Source organism: Sinocyclocheilus anshuiensis, unplaced genomic scaffold, assembly GCF_001515605.1.
Source record: "Sinocyclocheilus anshuiensis isolate Anshui unplaced genomic scaffold, SAMN03320099.WGS_v1.1 scaffold1638, whole genome shotgun sequence".
Classification (NCBI taxonomy): Eukaryota; Metazoa; Chordata; class Actinopteri; order Cypriniformes; family Cyprinidae; genus Sinocyclocheilus; species Sinocyclocheilus anshuiensis.
In genome coordinates, this window is record NW_015542885.1 from 1,271,204 (window position 1) to 1,290,614 (window position 19,411).

The 19,411-nt window shown below is 34.9% G+C and overlaps 2 protein-coding genes and 1 pseudogene across 2 annotated transcripts; 1 reads left to right on the top strand and 2 right to left on the bottom strand.

Annotated features, from left to right (window-relative positions):
* Positions 1 to 4,154, bottom strand: part of LOC107694672 (dehydrogenase/reductase SDR family member 1-like) — an 11,100-nt pseudogene extending 6,946 nt beyond the window's left edge.
* LOC107694673 (dehydrogenase/reductase SDR family member 1-like) lies at positions 1,115 to 4,174 on the bottom strand. Its single transcript, XM_016494365.1, has 8 exons — positions 4,002 to 4,174; positions 3,765 to 3,908; positions 3,559 to 3,638; positions 3,354 to 3,486; positions 3,020 to 3,163; positions 2,824 to 2,893; positions 2,360 to 2,440; positions 1,115 to 1,313 (listed from the first exon to the last, which is right to left on the bottom strand). Exons 3-8 carry the CDS (start codon positions 3,630 to 3,632, stop codon positions 1,177 to 1,179), a joined length of 639 nt encoding a protein of 212 aa, XP_016349851.1. The 5' UTR covers positions 3,633 to 3,638; positions 3,765 to 3,908; positions 4,002 to 4,174; the 3' UTR covers positions 1,115 to 1,176.
* A 2,707-nt stretch (positions 4,175 to 6,881) lies between these two features.
* Positions 6,882 to 19,099, top strand: LOC107694653 (myosin-2 heavy chain-like). Its single transcript, XM_016494336.1, has 46 exons — positions 6,882 to 6,954; positions 7,049 to 7,101; positions 7,803 to 7,841; positions 7,976 to 7,985; positions 8,221 to 8,295; positions 8,410 to 8,475; positions 8,633 to 8,716; positions 8,809 to 8,898; positions 9,016 to 9,075; positions 9,253 to 9,318; positions 9,466 to 9,552; positions 9,688 to 9,777; positions 9,898 to 9,984; positions 10,085 to 10,162; positions 10,275 to 10,364; positions 10,504 to 10,566; positions 10,838 to 10,900; positions 11,088 to 11,147; positions 11,250 to 11,324; positions 11,502 to 11,588; positions 11,680 to 11,757; positions 12,048 to 12,110; positions 12,315 to 12,404; positions 12,568 to 12,657; positions 12,740 to 12,829; positions 12,910 to 12,999; positions 13,161 to 13,250; positions 13,358 to 13,420; positions 13,512 to 13,571; positions 13,664 to 13,723; positions 13,911 to 13,979; positions 14,843 to 14,929; positions 15,014 to 15,094; positions 15,206 to 15,274; positions 15,409 to 15,498; positions 15,590 to 15,667; positions 16,168 to 16,257; positions 16,398 to 16,487; positions 16,622 to 16,711; positions 16,977 to 17,123; positions 17,284 to 17,373; positions 17,528 to 17,605; positions 17,832 to 17,978; positions 18,115 to 18,186; positions 18,283 to 18,315; positions 18,433 to 19,099. Exons 1-46 carry the CDS (start codon positions 6,882 to 6,884, stop codon positions 18,984 to 18,986), a joined length of 4,035 nt encoding a protein of 1,344 aa, XP_016349822.1. The 3' UTR covers positions 18,987 to 19,099.
* Positions 19,100 to 19,411: the final 312 nt, after the last annotated feature.

Consider the following 19,411-nt stretch of genomic DNA (forward strand, 5'->3'; position numbering starts at 1 on the left):
TAATTATGTCCCCACTGGATGCAACAAATGCCTCGTGTATAATGGGTTTTAATGTTTTTGAATCGTCGCTCCGGCCGGACAGGGCATCACAGTATGGTAAGGGGCTTAACATTTCCGTCACACGCTTGAGGTATTCGGCCAATCACAACGCACTGGATAGCTGGCCAATCAGAGCACACCTCGCTTTTCAGAACGATGAGCTTTGAAAAAAACGCGTTTCAGAAAGGTGGGGCATAGAGGACACACATACAGTATGTGGAAAATAATGTGTTTTTTGAACTTTAAACCGCATAAACACATTTCATTACACCAAATACACAAAATAATGTTCTTTTTAGCAACATCATATGACCCCTTTAAACATTTTAATATCAATTAAAATATTTGATATAAAACCAACATTGAGTAGTATTTCATCTCAAAATGATAAAATATTTCAGATTTCAGTGTTGTTAGCAGTTTCTGCATTTTCTTTCATTTTTGGAAACAAGTTTTTGGTTAACTGTTGATGAATTTGCATTGCAAATAAAAGTGACCATGTCATTGACATTTGCCTCACTCAAAACTACCATGTTATCAACAAGCTGAGGGTGGGGTGTGCCTAACGCACATATTTTCCTATTGTGCAATGTGAATTCTTTTTCTGCAGTGAAGATCACTGTCAGTATTATAAAAATGAGATACATTTTTTTCTGATACAAATAGTAAATATTCTGAAAAGTATTTTTTGGCAGCTATTTTTTGATGCCCAAACATTTTGGCTTATACATCTCATATGGGGGTCTTTTTATTTTTAATTTAATAGTTTTTAATTAGCAACAGTAACAATAAATTAAACCACTTTACCATTATATTTATAAACACACACGGGCCCTTGGAATTGTCCTAACCTTACCACTGTTACGGCGCCCCTGTATACAGTCACCATATTGTTCAAAAGTTTGGGGTCGGTAAGATTTTAACGTTTTTAAAAGAAGTCTCATGCATTTATTTGATCAAAAATACTGTAAAATATTACAATTTAAAATAACTTTTCTATGAGTTATGACAATAATAATCTGCTAATGAATTGTGAAATGTGTCTTCCAGACTCTACTAGAATTTTAAAAGCATTTTATTTATTTCAAAAAATGACAGAATTACCAAAAATAGCCACAGCGTCTGCATCAAGGCATGTTAGAATTTGCCACTGCCAAGACTCAGCATGGAACGAGGCACTCTGATGAATGAAGGAGTGAATACAGACAGCCAGGACACATAGGGTACTTGCGAAATGAGGAACTTCAGAGAGGTGTAGTCCACTACACTGCGACCTGAAACAACAAGGAACACATAAAAACCCTGTGTCGGATTTCATTTTGTAACATCTACATGTACAGTGGGTATAGAAAAGAATCACCCCCCTTTGAAATAATCACATTTTGTTGCTTTGCAGCCTGAAATGAAGACGGACACGGTTTTTGTTTTATCCAGCTGTATTTACTCAGTGCAACTTATAACATCCAAGTGAATGATATAACACCAACATGTCAGAAAAAATAGCCTTTAGTCTGTTGGGATTTGTCTCTACTAACTTTTGTAGCGTCTGGACCAATCAGACACACAATTTGTTTAGTTATATTTAACAAATACTCTGTAGCACCCCTCAGTCAACAAACCAACTATGAGGGTCTATGGACCCTTCCCCCGAAATGCATCTAACACCTCAGAAAGGCAGAACAGGCCTCTGGTTCCATGGCAACCAATGCTGATATCACTGGTTTTATTGCCCAAAGGAATGCGGGCAGAGAAACTCACAATTCATTTACCCATAGGAAAGACACACAATGCCCATAAAAATGGACTCTTCTCTTATTAATTCATAGAAAAACCTTTCTGTGAATGAACACACATCTCCTCAGGACATTGTGCATACCATTACTGTTCTTGTATATTGTCTTTTGAATTGTATACTATTTTGTGTGTGTGTTATGATAGATCACTAGTTAATATAACCCGATACCATGTTTGGTCTCGGTCATTGTCATGTTGGAAGGTAAACCTTTTCCTTCTATCCTGACAAGTGCTCTAGTCCCTGAGGCCAAATAATTAAATTTTAGTCTCATCTGCCTCAGAATCTTCAAGGTGAGTTTTGGCGAAGCTCAGTCGTGACTGCATGTGGCCTTTCTTGAGGAGTGGCTTTTTTGTCCATACAAGCCATATTTGTGGAGAATTTGTGATGTTGTCATATGCACACAATGACCACTCTTTGTCATAAATTCCTGCAACTGCTTCAGAATTATTTTTCTATACCCACTGTAAGCATCTTTGATCATAACAGGAAGCACCATCACTCCTACATAAACATTTGTCACCGTACCATCAACATCCTTGAGTCCATAGCGGTGAGCGAGGTCACAGGTCATCAACACTTGCCCAGTCATTGACATCAGACTTTTATCTGTTTGTCACCAAGAAGCATAAAGTAGCACATCAGCAAGAGCCTCCAGACAATTCATAATAATTCATGACCATTTTACCTTTAAACAGATGAAAGTGAATTTACTTACTTTTTCTGTTAAACACAAAACAAGATATTTGAAGAATGTTGGCAACCAAACAGTTGCTGGTAGGTATTGAATTCCATAGTATTTTTTCCATACTATGGAAGTCAATGGTTACCAGCAACTGTTTGATACCAGCATTCTTCAAAATATTTTCTTTTGTGTTCAACAGAAGACAAAATTCATACAGGTTTGGAACAACTTGAGGTTGAGTAAATGATGACAGAATTTTTATTTTTGGGTGAACTGAACTACTCATTCAGTCTGTAAAATACCCAACCTTTGGCCAGCTCAACTATGCATCGTCCACTAAACTCCGTCGTTTCACCTTTACTGAACATTTCCTTGAACTGAGAAAGACAAGATTGTAAACAGATATTTAGCAAAATATATTTGTTATATCATAATCACACCTGTTCTCTATGAACGTACAAAGCAATGCTAATTAAGGGCTGAGACAAATAAAAGTGGCTTACTTTTGGATCAAATCCTAGAGGACCCTCACCACGAGACATATACTGATTAATTAACTCAGTCTGAACTGCCCCTGGCCAGAGGCTTACAGAAACCACACCTTTCTTCTTCAGCTCTATTGCCATGTCTGCTGCCATTCTGTCACACTGAAGCAGCAAAATAAAGTCAAAGCATAAATGAACAATGAAGAATAATGAAGGAATAGTCTACAAACAAATAAAAAATGGAAGTGGCATTCTGTGCATCTGAAATTATCTATATTTCAAACATGATATACTGAAAATGACTTCAAATATATAATTAAAATGCCGTGTGCACGGACTCACTGCAGCTCACTGCAGCTTTGCCGACCCCATAGGATACATTAAAGAGATAGCGCAGACCACCCATGGATGATATGAACACAATCAAGCCTTTGCCCTGAGCCACCATCATCCGAGCAGCATACACTGAGCAGAAATAGTGACCCCTGTGAAAACAGTCAATTAATTAATTACTATGAATATTTTCATTTGGAGTCACCTCCAGATTTGTACTGTACCTGAGTCCAGTGTTGTTGATTGTGTCCCAAACATCTGGATCCACCTCCCAGAATTTCTTGTTCAAGTTGTCCATAATAGCCTAACTCAGAGACACAAACACTACATTGGTAAAAGTTATTTTATGAAACATTCAAAAGTAAAATATTTCAAATCAAATATGCAGAAAAAAAACTGTGTTTTTGTTCCATAACTAGTTGTGACTAACCTGTACACCTGCATAGGCATTATTCACCAACAAGTCAAGTCTGCCGTTTTGCTCACGCTGGATACGTTCAAACAGTTCCTTGATTTCATCCTCTTTAGATGAGTCACAGACCACTGGGAGACATCGGCCACCTCTCTCGGTCACCTGTCATCATGAAAATAAAAGAAGCATGAAACCAACATCACCTCCTATAAGTTGAGGGTTATTAACGGTACAACCAGGAGACAGTTTCCACACCTCAGCTGCTGTCTGCTTCAGAGTTTTCTCCTGTCAACCGGTGATGTACACTGTAGCGCCAGCCTTGGATAACTGAAGGGCAATACCTCTTCCAATTCCTCTGGAAGCACCAGTCACCACACAGATCCATCCTGATAGTGCCATCTGACAAACACACACAAACACAAATTGATGCCAGCAAAATTGATGTCTGATCTTTAGATTTAGATCATTGAATTGGTTCACACTCAGTTAAAATGATTTGTTTAAAAATCTACCCAAGCAGTTCTTGAGTCAACAACTCACTGACTCACCTAAAAAAATGGCCAGATACTGGCACCCACAGAAAAACATGATATTTTCCTTTAACTTTAACCAATTAAATTAATAAATCAATAAATAAATAATAGAGCGATTCGGCTACATCTCTGATTGGTGGATCTCACATCATGTCCCTGCAGGTATGGTGCTTTAGAGCAGTGTTTCCCAACCTTTTTTTAGTCGCGGCACCCTTTGGAAATTTTAACAAATTTGTGGCACCCTACAAGATTTATTTTGTCACAATATTTGACAGACGGCACCCCGGTTGGGAAACACTGCTTTAGAGTGTCTAATTAATGGAGTTTCATTCGGCCTGTTCCCCAAATCAGCCAGTAATCTCAAAAAATGCAAACGTTGAATCAGACTTGTCGTTATTTATGATTTTGACCTTTGTTAATTTCATACTTATGTGATTTTGTGATGTTTTCAACATTAAATAAAAAGATTGTATGGATAAAATGTAAGCGTTGGGGCCAGGGCCATATGGGCTATGAGGGGACACCGGTGCAGGTTGTAGCTGTGGGCCCCTAGAATCGTCACCACCTTTCTCCCTGCTAAAGACGGCCCTGGTTTAGGCAGCTTTCATTGTCATTAAATAAAACGTGTTTTTAGCAGGAGCGTAAATTTCATCTAACAGTTGGGGGGGGTTTCCTGGGAATTGGTCTACTTTATCACTATTGCCGCGGGTTGTTTTTCATGTCCGCGGGTTGTAGCGACCCCAATAACGTGTATTTTTACCCCCTGGAACACTTTTTTTTTTTTTTTTACCGGGGGACCCCCTCGAAACGCAGTTAGTTTGGGCTAATTTTGAGTAGCAATTGGGCAGGTTTTGTTGTGAAAACCTGTTAACCCTTTCCGTCAAGCAGGTAACGTTATTATTGCTAACCAGTGTTTGGCAGTAACTGCGCGTTCACACCGCCGCCGTCGAGAGCGTCAAAAATCGCTCTGGCCGCCCTGACAAGAACGCTGTAGACAGATTTGTGGACGCTCTGACGTAGATCGAATGCTTATCTTGTATTTAAAGGGGTCGCAAACACGCGTATTGATCTTGTGCAGACTGACCACAAGGAGGGTAACGTTAAGTTAACCTCATTAAATATTGTTGTTGACGAAGTATTAAGATCCTTTACCTCATAATGTATAAAGCACTAATACCACACTGTAAAAATACTCTGATACAAGTAAAAGTCCTGCATTGAAAATTTTACTTAAGTATAATCAGGTATAAACATTACTTCATGTAAGTATAATCAGGAAAATTGATGTAAAGGTTTAAAAGTGAACTGGGACTATTATACTATTATTTATTATGTCATTAGATTATTAGTATAAGTAGTCCTCATGTTGCCATTGTCTCTGGTCGTGTATTGATGTTGTAACCCACTGTCGGTGAGTCTAGTCTGTTATGCCTCGTCAAGGCTGTGTCTCTAGTCTTCGTCTGTTTGGATTATGTTTGGATGTTTGGATTTCACCTTGTTTTGAATAAACTGCACTTGGGTTCTTCACTACGCTCGCCTTCAGTGGACTAATTCGTTACAGAATACATCTTCATCACTAGCTGCTACTCAAAACATTGGTTATTTGCATGATCAGAATTACATTTTTTTTTTTTTTTTTATTGCAACCCTAATAATACCAAATTGTGAAGGTTCCAATGTCATCAAATATGAAACATTTAATATAAATTAAAATATTTGATCAAATTTACATTTTGCGTAGTATTTGAACTCAAAATGATAAAATATTTCAATGTTATCAGCAGGTGCTGCATTTTCTTCCATTTTTGCAAACAAGTTTTTGGTTAACTGTTGATGAATTGCATTACAAATAAAAGTGACAATGTCATTGACATTTACAAAACCACCCTGTTATCAACAAGCTCAAGACTGGGTGTGCCTTATACACATATTTTCCTCTTGTGCAATGTAAATTATTTTTTGCAATGAAGATCACTGTCAGTATTAGCATAATGAGTTGAAATTTGTTCTGATGAAAATAGTAAGTATACTGAAATTTAGTTTTTGACAGCATATTTTTGATGCCCAAACTTTGTGGCTTATACATTTCATATACTGGGGGTCTTCTTATTTTTAATTGATTAGTTTTTAATTAGCAATAGAAGCAAGAAATTAAACCGCTTTACCTTTAAATTTATAAACACACACATGTGCTAGACAGTAATGGCAATGTTATAGCCAGCTAAATGACTTTATCTTGGTGGCATATTTAAAAGAATTGAATAAAAATGCATGTACATGATCAACACATGTAAGATGTAGTGACAGTGCAGATTACAAATTGAAAAAAAACAACAAAAAACAATAATTTGCAACATTTGGTCCAAAACATCTCTCTGGCCCTGGGTCGTTCTTCTCATCAAGTCCGGTATTAGATCATATAAGGGGTTAGTCAGAACTGCACTAGCTAATTCACTCTATCAGTGTATTCTTCCTGCATGAGATGTAAAATAACCCAGTTAAAGTGAGAGTTGGGCAATAACGGACTGGTGTACTTTTCGTATATAAAGCACACAAGCTCATGAGCTCCAGTGTTACTGTGAGATTACTTTCACACACAGTAATGGGGTGGATAGAGAATCTCCTGATTTGTTCTTTCTTTGTGTCAATTTACCTGCTGACACAGGCTGAATGTGGTAAGAATGTGGCTGAATGTGGATTTTTCTGTCTGTTTTTTTTCTGACAAGAGAAGGAATGATTGTCTGATATGATATTTTGATTGTGATTTAGGTCCTGTGGATGCAGCCTCAGCTAGGAGTGATGAAAAAGATGCTCCAATTGTGGTAGGTTTCCGACATGTTTTTTTCAGATATGACTTCTTGCAGTCATACTATGATTTCAAATAGGGTCTATACTTGAATCAGTATACAAATAAACTGTTTAAAAGATGATTAAATGGCTTTTATTCTCTCCAAGGCTGCATTTATTTGATCAAAAATATTGTAAAACAGTAATATTGTGATATATTTTTACATTTTAAAATAACTTTTTTCTATTTTAATGCATTTTAAAATATAATTTATTCTTATGATGGCAGCACTGAATTTTCAGCAGCCACTACAGTCTTCAATGTCACATGATCCTCATGAAATAATTTTAATATGCTGATTTGGTGCTTAAGAAATAGTTCTTATTATTATCATTGTTGAAAACAGTTGTGCTGCTTACTATTTTTTATTTTAGATATTTTATTTTATTTTATTTTTTTTGTGGAAACTGTTAATGTTCTAAATATCTTTACTGTCACTTTTGATCAATTTATTAATGCATGCTTGCTAAATATAAAATATGAATTTCTTTCAAAAACATTACTTGACTTTTGAATGGTAGTGTACATGAGAAGTTTATCTTGTGTTTCTAAAACAAAACTGTGCAGCTTTGATAAATTAAGCTAAATAATTATAGCATTAGAAAATGTTATATTTATATTGTAATGTCTTTCACAGTGCAAAAACTCTAAAGTGAAATTTTCCGCACATTTTAGGCACACAGGGATTTCACAAGAGAAAGAAGAGCCATAGAGGTGTGACTGTTTTTTAATCTTTGTTGTTTTTTTGTGTTTTTACCATTGCATTTTCATTTTACATGCATGCACTTTTAAATGTACTTAATGTTGTTTTTAAATACATTTTCATTATCTTTCTGTAATCTACTAAGGACTGTTCAGGTATGTGAATTATATTTTTCTTTATTATATTTTATTCAGAGCCATTTTATTCAGATATTAAAATTAGATTCTGATATGAAAATGTGGCGTTTCAACTTCAACCAGTTCTACCATAGCTTGAGGTTTACAACCTAGTAAAACATTGTACAACTTGATTAGAAGGAGTTAGTCTTATGAATATTTTTATTTAATAAAAATCTCAGGCACAATGTTTAGATCATCTGTACTTCTTTAGGCCTCCGGAAGGATCTTGATGACATGAAGATTAAATGTAGGGATTCGTATAAAATAGCGAAGGACAATATCGATCGTGAGTCAACCTATCTTCATTCTACACCAATCTAAAAGTATATATCTTAACCATGCAGTTCCATCTTGGACTCATACTCATCAAAAATGTTTATATTGGTGGACATGTTTGCAGGTCTTAAAAGCCAGCTGGATGGTCTTTTTAAACAAGTCAGTACCACCCAGAATCCAGCCAAGGATGGTATGTGGAAAATACTGATACCGGTGAACATAGCTGCTTTATAAATAAATATAGAATTCACGGGGAAATTTAGATTTATCCATTTTTTCTCTAACATATAATGATTAGCAAAAAGACAATGGTTGACACTTTTTACCCTTGTGTTCCACCCATTCAGTCTTAAACATTCTCCAGAAAGTCATCGACCTACAGGAGATGGATGCAGTATTAATCACTGAGAGAGATGCCGCAAAGATTGAAAGTGTGTTGCAACAATATTATTTTTATTATTAACTTTAATATTATCTCAATATTCCATGTATATTCACACAGTTTTTATATAACAATCAACAGGACTGGACAAGCGTCGGAAGGAAGCAGAGAGCGACTTAGCAGAGATGAAGACAGGATTTTCAGGAAGTGTTGAAATTTTAGAGCGGGCAGGTAGAGATACACCCCTGTGCATGGAGCAATACCACACTGACACTGTGTTTTGAGCCCTTGCTCAATTCTTAACCAAAGGAAATCGAAGTAATTGTTTGTTAATTTTTCTTCATCTAGTTTCAAAGATAAACGCAGAGACGTTGAAAAGCGATAAGGCGACATCAACACCTCTTAATGGTGTGTATGACCAAAAAAGGTCACTTTTGATTTATATCATCCAAATCCTCTGTCCAACTGTATCATCATCAGTGAATACATAAAATGTGTAATGAAACCTAAAACGGACTGAAATGCCATCCATGTGACTTTACAGTGAGTTTTGCACATGCCTATTTATTTATATCTAATCTACAGAATTAAAGAAATACCTGGAAGACAAGCTCAAACAACCAGGGGAACAAGGTGACACTGCAAAGCAGGGTGAGTTTAATGAGAATGAGAACAGTGGATCACAAATACTTTTAGCAGTGATTGTGGATAAAGTTGGGAAAGATTTTGAAAATGTGCCATAGCAGTTTGATTGTTTTCCACAAGAGATTACTTAGTACAATTTGTTTTGTTTTTCAGTGCTGCAGATTGTTATATTGCAAATTGAAGCAATGGAACTGAAGACACGTATCTCTGGTAAATTTAAGACGCAAGCACAGATGGATGGTGAGTGTTCAGTACTGATGCTTACAAGATCCTTATCAGGCTAGGAAGCTGTGAAGTTGCAGTTTTAAGATGGTTTGGGTACGTTTATTTTTTAATCATTTACGATTGTTTCATCTCATATTGAATGTCTGATAGTAATTATAAGCAAACTGGAGTACAAAAATGGCCTCCTATCAGATCTGAAAGAGGAGCGAGAAGACAGGAAAGAACACATACAAAAAATCGGTATGGTTTGTTTTCCAATTGTCTTTTTTTGTAGCTCCACAATAAATTTATAGCATCTATAATCCAGAGGTTCCTGATAACTACAGCATAACTTTTCCATTTTCTGGTTTGTGTTCACAGATGTGCTCATAGCAGCACTGGAGAAAGAAATATTAGATCTGAACGCTGAATTATCAGCTCTTAAACAAACACTTGTTCAGCTTGATGGTACTGGAATCAGACTAGTGATTATTTATGAATAATTCAGTATTGTATATTTAGATATGGGAATCAGTACTTCATCCTTCCAATAATTTGTATCTTGTAGAACAGACAGATGGATTGGATACGAAAAGAATAGAAATAATGGACAAAATTGGCAAATTGAAAGGAAAAGATGAGATAAGTAAGTTTCTTTCATTGTAACATACCCAATTCTCATTTCTCACAAATTATTGTGTCTAGTGTCACTGTTTTTGAATCATCAGTACTATTTGTAAAATCTTTGCTACTTTTAGTTTCTAGAATACTTAAACTCCAGTTTGAATTCATGGAGGCACTAATTACTGCACGTGGACAAATGAAAGCAGATGAATTTAAGATAAATGGTGAGATCTGAATGGTTTCTTAAAAATAAATAAATAATTATTTTTGTTTATTTTCATGTTGTTGTTTTTTAGCCAGGCTTTCACAAGCAGCTTTAAAATAATTGTGATGTTTATGTGATTTTGGGTTATTCCTTCTCAGATCTCCAGAAAGAGCTTGAAAAGGAACAGGACAGGGCATTATATCTGGATGCTGACAACAAAAGTAAGATATATATATATATATATATATATATATATATTGTCTTGTAGTTACTTACAATTATAGCAAATGTAATATGGATGCTCATGGATGCTTAATCCATACCGATGAAAAAACACTTTTCTGTAAATGTTACTGTACATTTATTTTTTTTGCAGATTCCTTTGCCCAATGCAACTTACAAATTAGGAAAATAACACACAATTTGTCTTGGTATTCAAAATATTCATGAAACATTTATTGTAAATGTATCTGTAATCTCTTCTACACCCAGGTTTACGCAAAAAGCTGTTTGTCCAGACAGAACAATGCAAAGACCTGATGGAGCTGTACATGAGTGAGACATTTTACTCTCCTTGCCTCCCAGCAAGCAGCCATATGAAAGCTTTGTTCACATGAAAACAACAGGAGAAATTTAAATGTTATATGTAGATTCTGCTAAAAAATAATGGTTCATCTTACTATTATTGTGTTGCAATTATCATTATTTCTGTATTGTGTACAATCTGTATTGTCTTTTCCAGACGCAGAAGCTGAACTGGAGGCTCAAGTAAATAATGTATTAGATAAAACCTCAAAGACAGGTGAGTTAAGTGAAATTTTAGACACACAAAATATATATATATTTTTTACTTCCCATTAGTTACATTTAATTTGACATACATGGCAACATTTTATTTCCACAGCTCTCCAGATTATTTTGCTAGGCTTCGAAATAAACCAAATAACGAAACAAATTAAAGCATCCTCATCTAATGAAGGTATGTCTCTTTTTTGTACTTTTTATGATTCAATTTGAAAAGCAATCAGCATTAAAAAGGTAATTAAGATAACAATGTAAACTAATGCATATTGTACTGCACTGCTTTTTATCCTGAAGATTTTTTTTCTAGTTTTCATGTATAAATATAATATATTTTTTTGTACATTTTTAATAGATTTGAAGCGATTACGGGATGAAAAACTCAAAGAACTGAAGTTGAAAAAGGAGGAACTTCAGCAAAGTGACGCTAGCTCTGAAAAAAGTGTGACCGCTTCACTTTGCATTAATATCTACCATAAAGGTTTGCTTTTGACTCACATCTAAGCATGCATGTTTTTGACTCTGTTTGTCAGTCCTTAAGGTGATATCGCAGATGGAGGAAATCTGGAAGCTACAGAGTGAAGATCCAGACAACTTAAATAAAATCACCAGTGAGTATTTAACGCAGGACGCATGCAGTAGTTATGCTAATGCAAAAATTGATAGTAAAGGCCACACCACACCGACAGATGCTGACAAACAGCAACAGACATGTTCGTCGGGTTTTGTTTGATCAGTGTGTTTCCCCCTTTGGCTTCTGTTGGTGTTGGTCGGTGTCTGTGCTTCTTTTTGACGATTTAACATGTTGAATCAGCGTTTGTCGGATCTTGGAACATCTGAGAACTGACATACTGTAGTCGGTCAGCTGTCGGTTTCAGCGCACATTCTGTTTTGGTTTCAGATCTGCAGAAGGAGCTCATGAACTTGATTAGCAAATTAGACGATAAAATGGCTTCAAAACCAAGTGAGTGGAGAATTATGGTCTTTGTTTGGAACTAAGGCTGATGTTATTTGCAGTTACGTTCACACTCGTACTGATGGATAGTTAAATAATTACACTTTCAAATACCTTATAAGTATTAAACAGTTCATCTATGTACCAAATTCATCATTTGTTCAGATATTTTTGCCAGAACAATCCATATTACTTTATTTCTGTTTGTCTCAGTGCTGAAAATCATTGCTCTCCAGTCTGATGTAACCTGGATAAGGGAAATGCTGAAAACTGTGACTACAGAGGCTGAGATCCAGAAAGCTGGTTGGCATTGATACTTTTCAGTACTTTAAAAGAGCTTTAAATAATGGTGTAACATTTCTTAATATTATTTTTACACAATAAATAAATGAATTGTCATAATAAATGAATTGCGAGATTGTAACTCTGGTTGGATCATTGCTATATTTACACTGACTTCTGACAGAGCTCCAAAAGGCACTGGATGACATCAAACATTTGCTGAATGAAAAAAACAAAGAGTTGGCTGCTGCGACCGGTGACAAAAGTCAGCTACGTGAGTGAAACCTTTAGTTTTCAGAGCTCAAACAGTAACTGAAATGGCAATCGTAGCTGTCATTAAAATGCTTGATTTACAGAGAAAGATATTGCTGCTCTGAAGAAAGACGTTTTGAGATTGCAAATGGAAATAGACACAAGTGAAGGGAATGCAAAGCAGAAGATTAAAGGTATAGCACATTCATTCAACAGCAATCCATGAATTGATTTTCATTATTATTTTTGAATTGAATTGTCTTCTCTTTCACAGATCTTCAAGAAAAACTAAAACAGAGTAACGAGGCATTGGATGATGCAAATAAATCACTAAAAGAGAAGAATGCCACACTATCACAACAAAGTAAGTTATTGAAGAGATTCACCCAGTTCACCAAATCAGAAAATGATGTCCGGTTGCTATAAATGAGCAGGATTGGAAGATATAACATGCATTTGTGGATTTGTCTGCCAATGTCCAGTCAGATTATTGCTGTATAACATTTTAACCTGATGTCCCCTTAGTTACAAAGATCAACAATATCTTAGACGAAGTGAGAACCTTGAAACAACAAGTGCAAGAAAAAGAATCACTATTAAAAGCCAGAATAGCTGGTGAGTTTCATTCAGTCCATCCATCCATCACTCGTTTAACAGTAAAGCACATCAACATTGGGGCTCTCCATTAACTCAAGAATACAACTTGCTGCTGTTCTTTTTAGATCTTGAAAGGAGCCTAACGATGAAGGAGGAGGAAAATGCCAAAATGCATGCTGAAAATGAAAGTAAAACAACATATTACTGCAGTCTTCAGCAATATAGGGCATTTTAAGTCAGAAAACAGTTCCTCATCTTCCCTATTCTGTTTCTCTCTAGAGCTGAAAAAAAATTGTTTGGATAATGCTGAATGCCCTGAACTCCAGAAAAAATATATAGGTACCTTATCTTCTATCTGCTGTAAAAAGACATTTTGTGAACAGGATTTGGACAGTTGTGTAAACGGAATACTTGGTGACTGTGTGTTACAGAAATGCAAGCTGAATATAACGATACAATTTCTAAGCTGAACAATGACATTCTTAAGAAGGGTGAGTGAAGGTTTATAATTAAATTAATGACAAGGTTAATCACAAAATATTATAATTAATGCCATGAATACACACTAAAACTGAAAAAATTAAATCATCTTGTGTTAAACCTAAAGTCTATATCTACTATACTCTTATATACTGTCACATAATTATCTCTGTCCAATGTTGTTGTTGTTGTTTTCAGCTTATATCATTAAAAGTCTAATCGATGAAGTTCAGGACCTGGATGAGCAAATTGCACAAGGATTCCCAGGTAATGAAGTTGTATGTCCATTGATCCTGATATCACATAAACTGCAGTAATTTTAGACATACGGTACACTTTAAAAGCAGATTCAACTAGTGAAAATACACCTACATTTTTAATGTTTTTAAAGAAGTCTCTTATGCTCACCAAAAATAGAGTAAAAACACTTATTGTGAGATATTACAATTTAAAATAATAATTTCTATTTAAATATATTTTGACAATTAAATTTACTTTTGTGATGGCAAAGCTGAATTTTCATTCTTCAGTGTCATTCTAATATGCCTATTATTATTATTATTATTATTATTATTATCAATGTTCAAATAGTTGTGCTGCTTAATATCTTTGTGGAAACTGTGATACTTTTTTCAGGATTCTTTGATTAATAAAAAAATATTTGAACAGAGTTTATTTGAATTTGTAAAACTCGAATAATAATTGTAAAACTTTTGACTGTAACTTTTGACCAATTTCATGCATCCTTGCTGAACAAATGTAATAATTTTGTAAAGAAAAAAACGTACTGACCCCAAACATTCGAATGGTAGTGTACATTCCATGCTTTCTTTTGACATCAGCTATGGAGGGGTTAAATTAATTATGTTCAAATGACTTATTAGTATCAGAATTATTATTAGAATTTTATATCTGAGCATCATTTGTGACAGTTGAACAAATTATGCACAGACCTAACAGACTACTACCTACACTGCACTTTTCCAAAAACTTTACCATTAGAATGCCTAAAACAATTGAAAATGCATTTCAATTTATGTGAATTTAAAAGAAAAATCTGTAAGGAGTAAAGACCAGGGTTTGACATGCTTTTCTACCTTTTTCTCAATATATGGTTATCTGCTTCTCAGAACTGAGGCTAGAATTGGAAGAAAAGAAAAGACAATTGGAGGAGGCAAAGCAGAAATTGCAAGCTGAGGGATCCATATCAGACAAAAGTGAGTCTAACCTCATTTGACCAGTTTTGGGACTTCTTCATTTGAAGAGAGACCATTGCACACTTACACAATGTTTTGTTACAGCTCTGGATGTACTTGAGTTACTAACTGATATAGGGAAGCTGCAAGAAAATCCAACTGAAGATAATTCAGATAAGATTCGCAGTAAGTTTAAACAAATCCATTTCTGTACTCTTGTAATCAGTTTAATTTCTTCATTTAAAAAAACATTTAATCCATTATCTTACAATAAGCGATGTTCTTCTCTTCATTTAGAACTGGAAGCTCAATTAAATAGTTTGCTGGATGAGTTGCAAAGCTCTGGAGAGAAAGGGCTTGGACTGGGTGAGTTCAACCAGTAGAGCATGGTGCTAGCAACACCGAGGTTCTCATGAACATGAACTGGAGAATTGTATACCATTGTTAAAAGTGTCTGCCAAATGTGTTAATGTAAATGTTTTCCTTATACATTTATACAGCCTTGAAAATAATGTCTATAAAGGAATCAATGTCCAAACTAAGACAAGCACAAGAACAAATGCAACAGAAATATGCAAAAGAAGTCAATGGTAAGTCAATCTTAAATGCATCAATATCAGAAGATTGTTGAGTAAAAGTGGAAACAAAGACTACTAAACAGATATTTTTGTTGTTGGTCAGGACTAGAGAATCAAATAGAGAACAAAGAAAAAGAGATTTTGTTGTTGCGGGCTAACTGCGAACTGTCAGATAAGCTGAGTAAGTAAATGTGAAAAGGTGCCAAAGAATAATTTTCTGGAAGTGATTTTACCCATCCTTTAAAAGGATAATTCACCCAAAAATGTCAATTTTGTCATCATTTGTCAACATCACCCTCAAGATGTTCCAGTTTCTTTCTTTTGTTGAACAAAGTAGATGATATTTTGATGAATGTGGGTGACCACTGACCAAACTGTTGCTGGTCTCCATTGACTTCCATAGTATGGGGGAAAATACCATGGAAGTCAATGGAGACCAGAAACTGTTTAGTTACCCACATTCTTCAAAATATCTTCTGTTTTCAGCAGAAGAAAGAAATACATATAGGTCTGGAACAACTTGAGGGTGAGTATGGATGATAAAATTGACATTTTTGGGTGAACTAACCCTTTAATAATTTCACCAAAGGAATGGGTAACTGCATTTTTCCTACCAGATATGTACTCTGCTTTTTAACCTAATATGTTGTTACTAATACATGCTCCTTTTTTCATGAACAGAGGACAGGATACAACAACTAGAAAAGGAGCTTGAGGAAAGCAAACAAAATTTAAAAAAACTGCAGCAAGAATCAAAGGATAAGATTGCATGTAAGTTTCAGAGGAAATGCATACTGTTGTGATACCATCACAAATAACGTTTATTTATTCATTAAACAAGATGTTATGATGCATATTTTAAACATGTACATAGCTTTGTGTTATCAAATATCATGTCGTTTTTTTCTCAGCACTAGAGAAACAAATTAAAACAAAGGACCAGCAGCTTGCTAAGACTGAAGATATACTGCAAAACACAAACGCTGAAAACGCTGCTTTGAGTAAGAAAACCTGAATAAAGACAACAACATTGCAAAACTAATCAACCCCACATTTATGTTTGAATTCATGATATATTGTCACCTTTGCATGACTAGTCGTTCCAAGAATTTCACCTTTGTGTCTTTGGTTTCAGTCAAACAGCTGAACAATCTGGATGATGAAATAAAGAAGCTCAAAGAGGAGAAAAAATATGCATTGCAGAAACTAGAAGAAGAAATTGCTGGTATGACCACACTGTCAAAACACCAAAGATATGAGCTTGATTAATTATCAAGTTACTATACAATAGCTTTAGGACTGCTGGAGTGATTAGACGTGTTGGTCTTGATAAATATATGAAAAAAGCAATGATCAGCATGTGAGAAACAAACTGACAATAGTGCCATGATGACATACCATCTTTAACTTCAAATTTGACCCATTATACCAAGGTTGAATCTATTTGACCATTTATTATAAGTTACTAACGAATTGCATTTTGTGATCAGATTTAAAAAAGCAATTGAAAAAACAGGAAAATGCGCTTGCTGAAAAGGATCTGTACCTGAAGGAGAAGAATGAAATGATTGATATATTAGAAAAGCAACGGGACAATATGAAAAGCGAGCTTGAAAAAGTAAAGAACAAAAACAGAGGTCAGTAAAAAGTCATCCTCTGCTTAAATTCAGATGAATATTTGGTTCAAAAATGGTCAAATTCAGAGTATTGTCAATCAGATTTGCTACCGATAACATTGAATGATCTACAAATTACACAATTGATGCATGTTACTCGATATTAACTTTCTTTGTCCAGAGCTAGAGGCAGAGCTTAAAACAAAGGACCAGCAACTTGCTAACACTGAAGCCAAACTAAAGGAGATAAATGCTGAAAATCAAGACTTGAGTAAGAATTAAATCATTGAATAATGCATGACAGAATTGTTGATAAAACAAATCATACATTTTGTAAAAAAGTCATTAGCCCAAACATTGTTTGTTTACATATTATAATCACATATGCATATAGTAATATAATTATTTCTTGCCCTCTGTTTTAGTTCACAAGCAGAAGAAACAGGAAAAGGAACTACAAAAAGTTACAGAGGAGAAAAATGAATTACAGAAAGAAATTTCTGGTATGACAATACAGTCAAAATACCACAGAAGCAAAAATAGTCTCCATTTCATGATAAAGTTCTCATGTCCAGTATTATTTTTACATGCTTTTACACTGCCCAGTCAGCAGATTTAAATGTACTCTACAGCTTTATATTTTATAATTTGGTCCATTATATTGTATTCAAAACTCAGATCGTTCATTTGAAATTTTTCTAAGACTAATAAGAAGTATTTTTTCATCAGATTTAGAAAAGACATTAGAAGCAAAAAAACAAGAACTTGCTAAGAAGGACCAGGAACTCCAGGAGAAGGACAATGAAGTTGCTACACTGCAAAAGCAATATGCTGATACAAAGGCCGAGCTTAAAGAAGAGAAAAATAAATTAAATGGTGAGTGGGGCACAATGATCTTTCGGTATACAGTAAGTGAACAACGCAAATTAAATTTGGCCTGGGACCAAATATCTTTTGCATGTATCTGTAGAAGGTAATCCGAGAGGTTTTAATATTTTCAAAATATTTGTAGGTGTGATCAATGAGAACGAGAAACTTAGACAAAACCTGATTGAGACTCAAAAACAAGTGGTTGAACTTCAGGGTGAGATATTTCTTTTATCTAAGCAAAAAGTATTACTAGCTTTATTCTCACAATTAACAATATATGGATTTATTTCTTTTATGACTCTTTATCTAGAAATTATAGGAAAAAACGAACCTCCTAAGAGTGGTAAGTTTGTGATCTCAGTCTGGTTATAATATACAGAATAAAACAAAAAAACAATTAGCTAGTCAATAATAAAATTGCAATCAAACTAAAAAACGTCTGTCTGTGTGCCCACGTCAGAATGGCCGAAGCTTGACGCAAACACTGCCCACCGCAGACTCGTCATTTCACAGGATGAGAAAGAAGCACGTACCTCTTTACTCCCTCAGCCTGTACCTGACACTACTGAGCGCTACGACACAGCTATTGCAGCTCTGGGAAAAGACGGATATGATTCTGGAAAACATTACTGGGAAATAGGTGTGAATGGAAAAAATTGTTATGTTGTGGGTGCAGCCAGGGCGTCCGCTCAGAGAAAAGGTATTCTGACATATGGCCCTTCAGCTGGCTACTGGGTTATTCTGAAGAATAGAGCTTCAAAACTTTTTGCCATGGCTGACAGGAAGGTTCAACTAAACACTGATGCACTTTCTGTAATTGGGGTCCAGTTGGATTTTAAAAATAATAAGGTAACTTTCTATGATGTAGAGAGGAAGCTTGAAATCTTTAGCTTCACTGGCAATGTGCTGCAGGGAAAAATCCATCCATATATTGAAACCTGCAGTGATACTTATTTAAATGAGCCTTCCATGATCTTAAAGCAACCTCAATCCACCGGTTGGCTCAAGCAGTGATCTCCATATATTAGGAGTATGTTTTTGTATCCAAAGAAAATGCTTTCTGCTTGTTATTACTCTCAACTGCATGCTTGAATGGCATCTTTCATTTTAATAAATCATCTATATTTGAAAAACATAAATATTTTTCTAATATGTTGGTGTCTTTTTTTAACATTTAAAAGTATGATTCATCCAGAAATGAAAAGTCGGCCATAACTTACTCACCCTCATATTGACTTACTTTTTTACTTGGAACATTAAAGAAGATACTTTGCTAAATGTCTCAGTGTTTTTGTCCATACAGTGGTATGGACAAGTCAACGGTTACCAGAACTGTTTGCTTATCAACATACTTCGAAATATCTTCTTATCCGAAGAAGAAACAAACAAACACATACAGGATTGGAACAACATGAGGTTCAGTAAACAATGACAAAATG

Bases quoted from the DNA above. Each gene is read 5' to 3' on its own strand.
- LOC107694673 (XM_016494365.1), bottom strand. From the start codon at position 3,632: ATGGACAACTTGAACAAGAAATTCTGGGAGGTGGATCCAGATGTTTGG. The intron at 2,441-2,823 runs GTTGGGTATTTT...GGTGACAAACAG, and splicing joins CATAGTTGAGCTGGCCAAAG to ATAAAAGTCTGATGTCAATG. The intron at 1,314-2,359 runs GTACGGTGACAA...TTGTTGTTTCAG, and splicing joins TGGACTCAAGGATGTTGATG to GTCGCAGTGTAGTGGACTAC.
- LOC107694653 (XM_016494336.1), top strand. From the start codon at position 6,882: ATGGGGTGGATAGAGAATCTCCTGATTTGTTCTTTCTTTGTGTCAATT. The intron at 12,405-12,567 runs GTTGGCATTGAT...GACTTCTGACAG, and splicing joins GGCTGAGATCCAGAAAGCTG to AGCTCCAAAAGGCACTGGAT. The intron at 18,316-18,432 runs GTAAGTTTGTGA...TGCCCACGTCAG, and splicing joins AAACGAACCTCCTAAGAGTG to AATGGCCGAAGCTTGACGCA.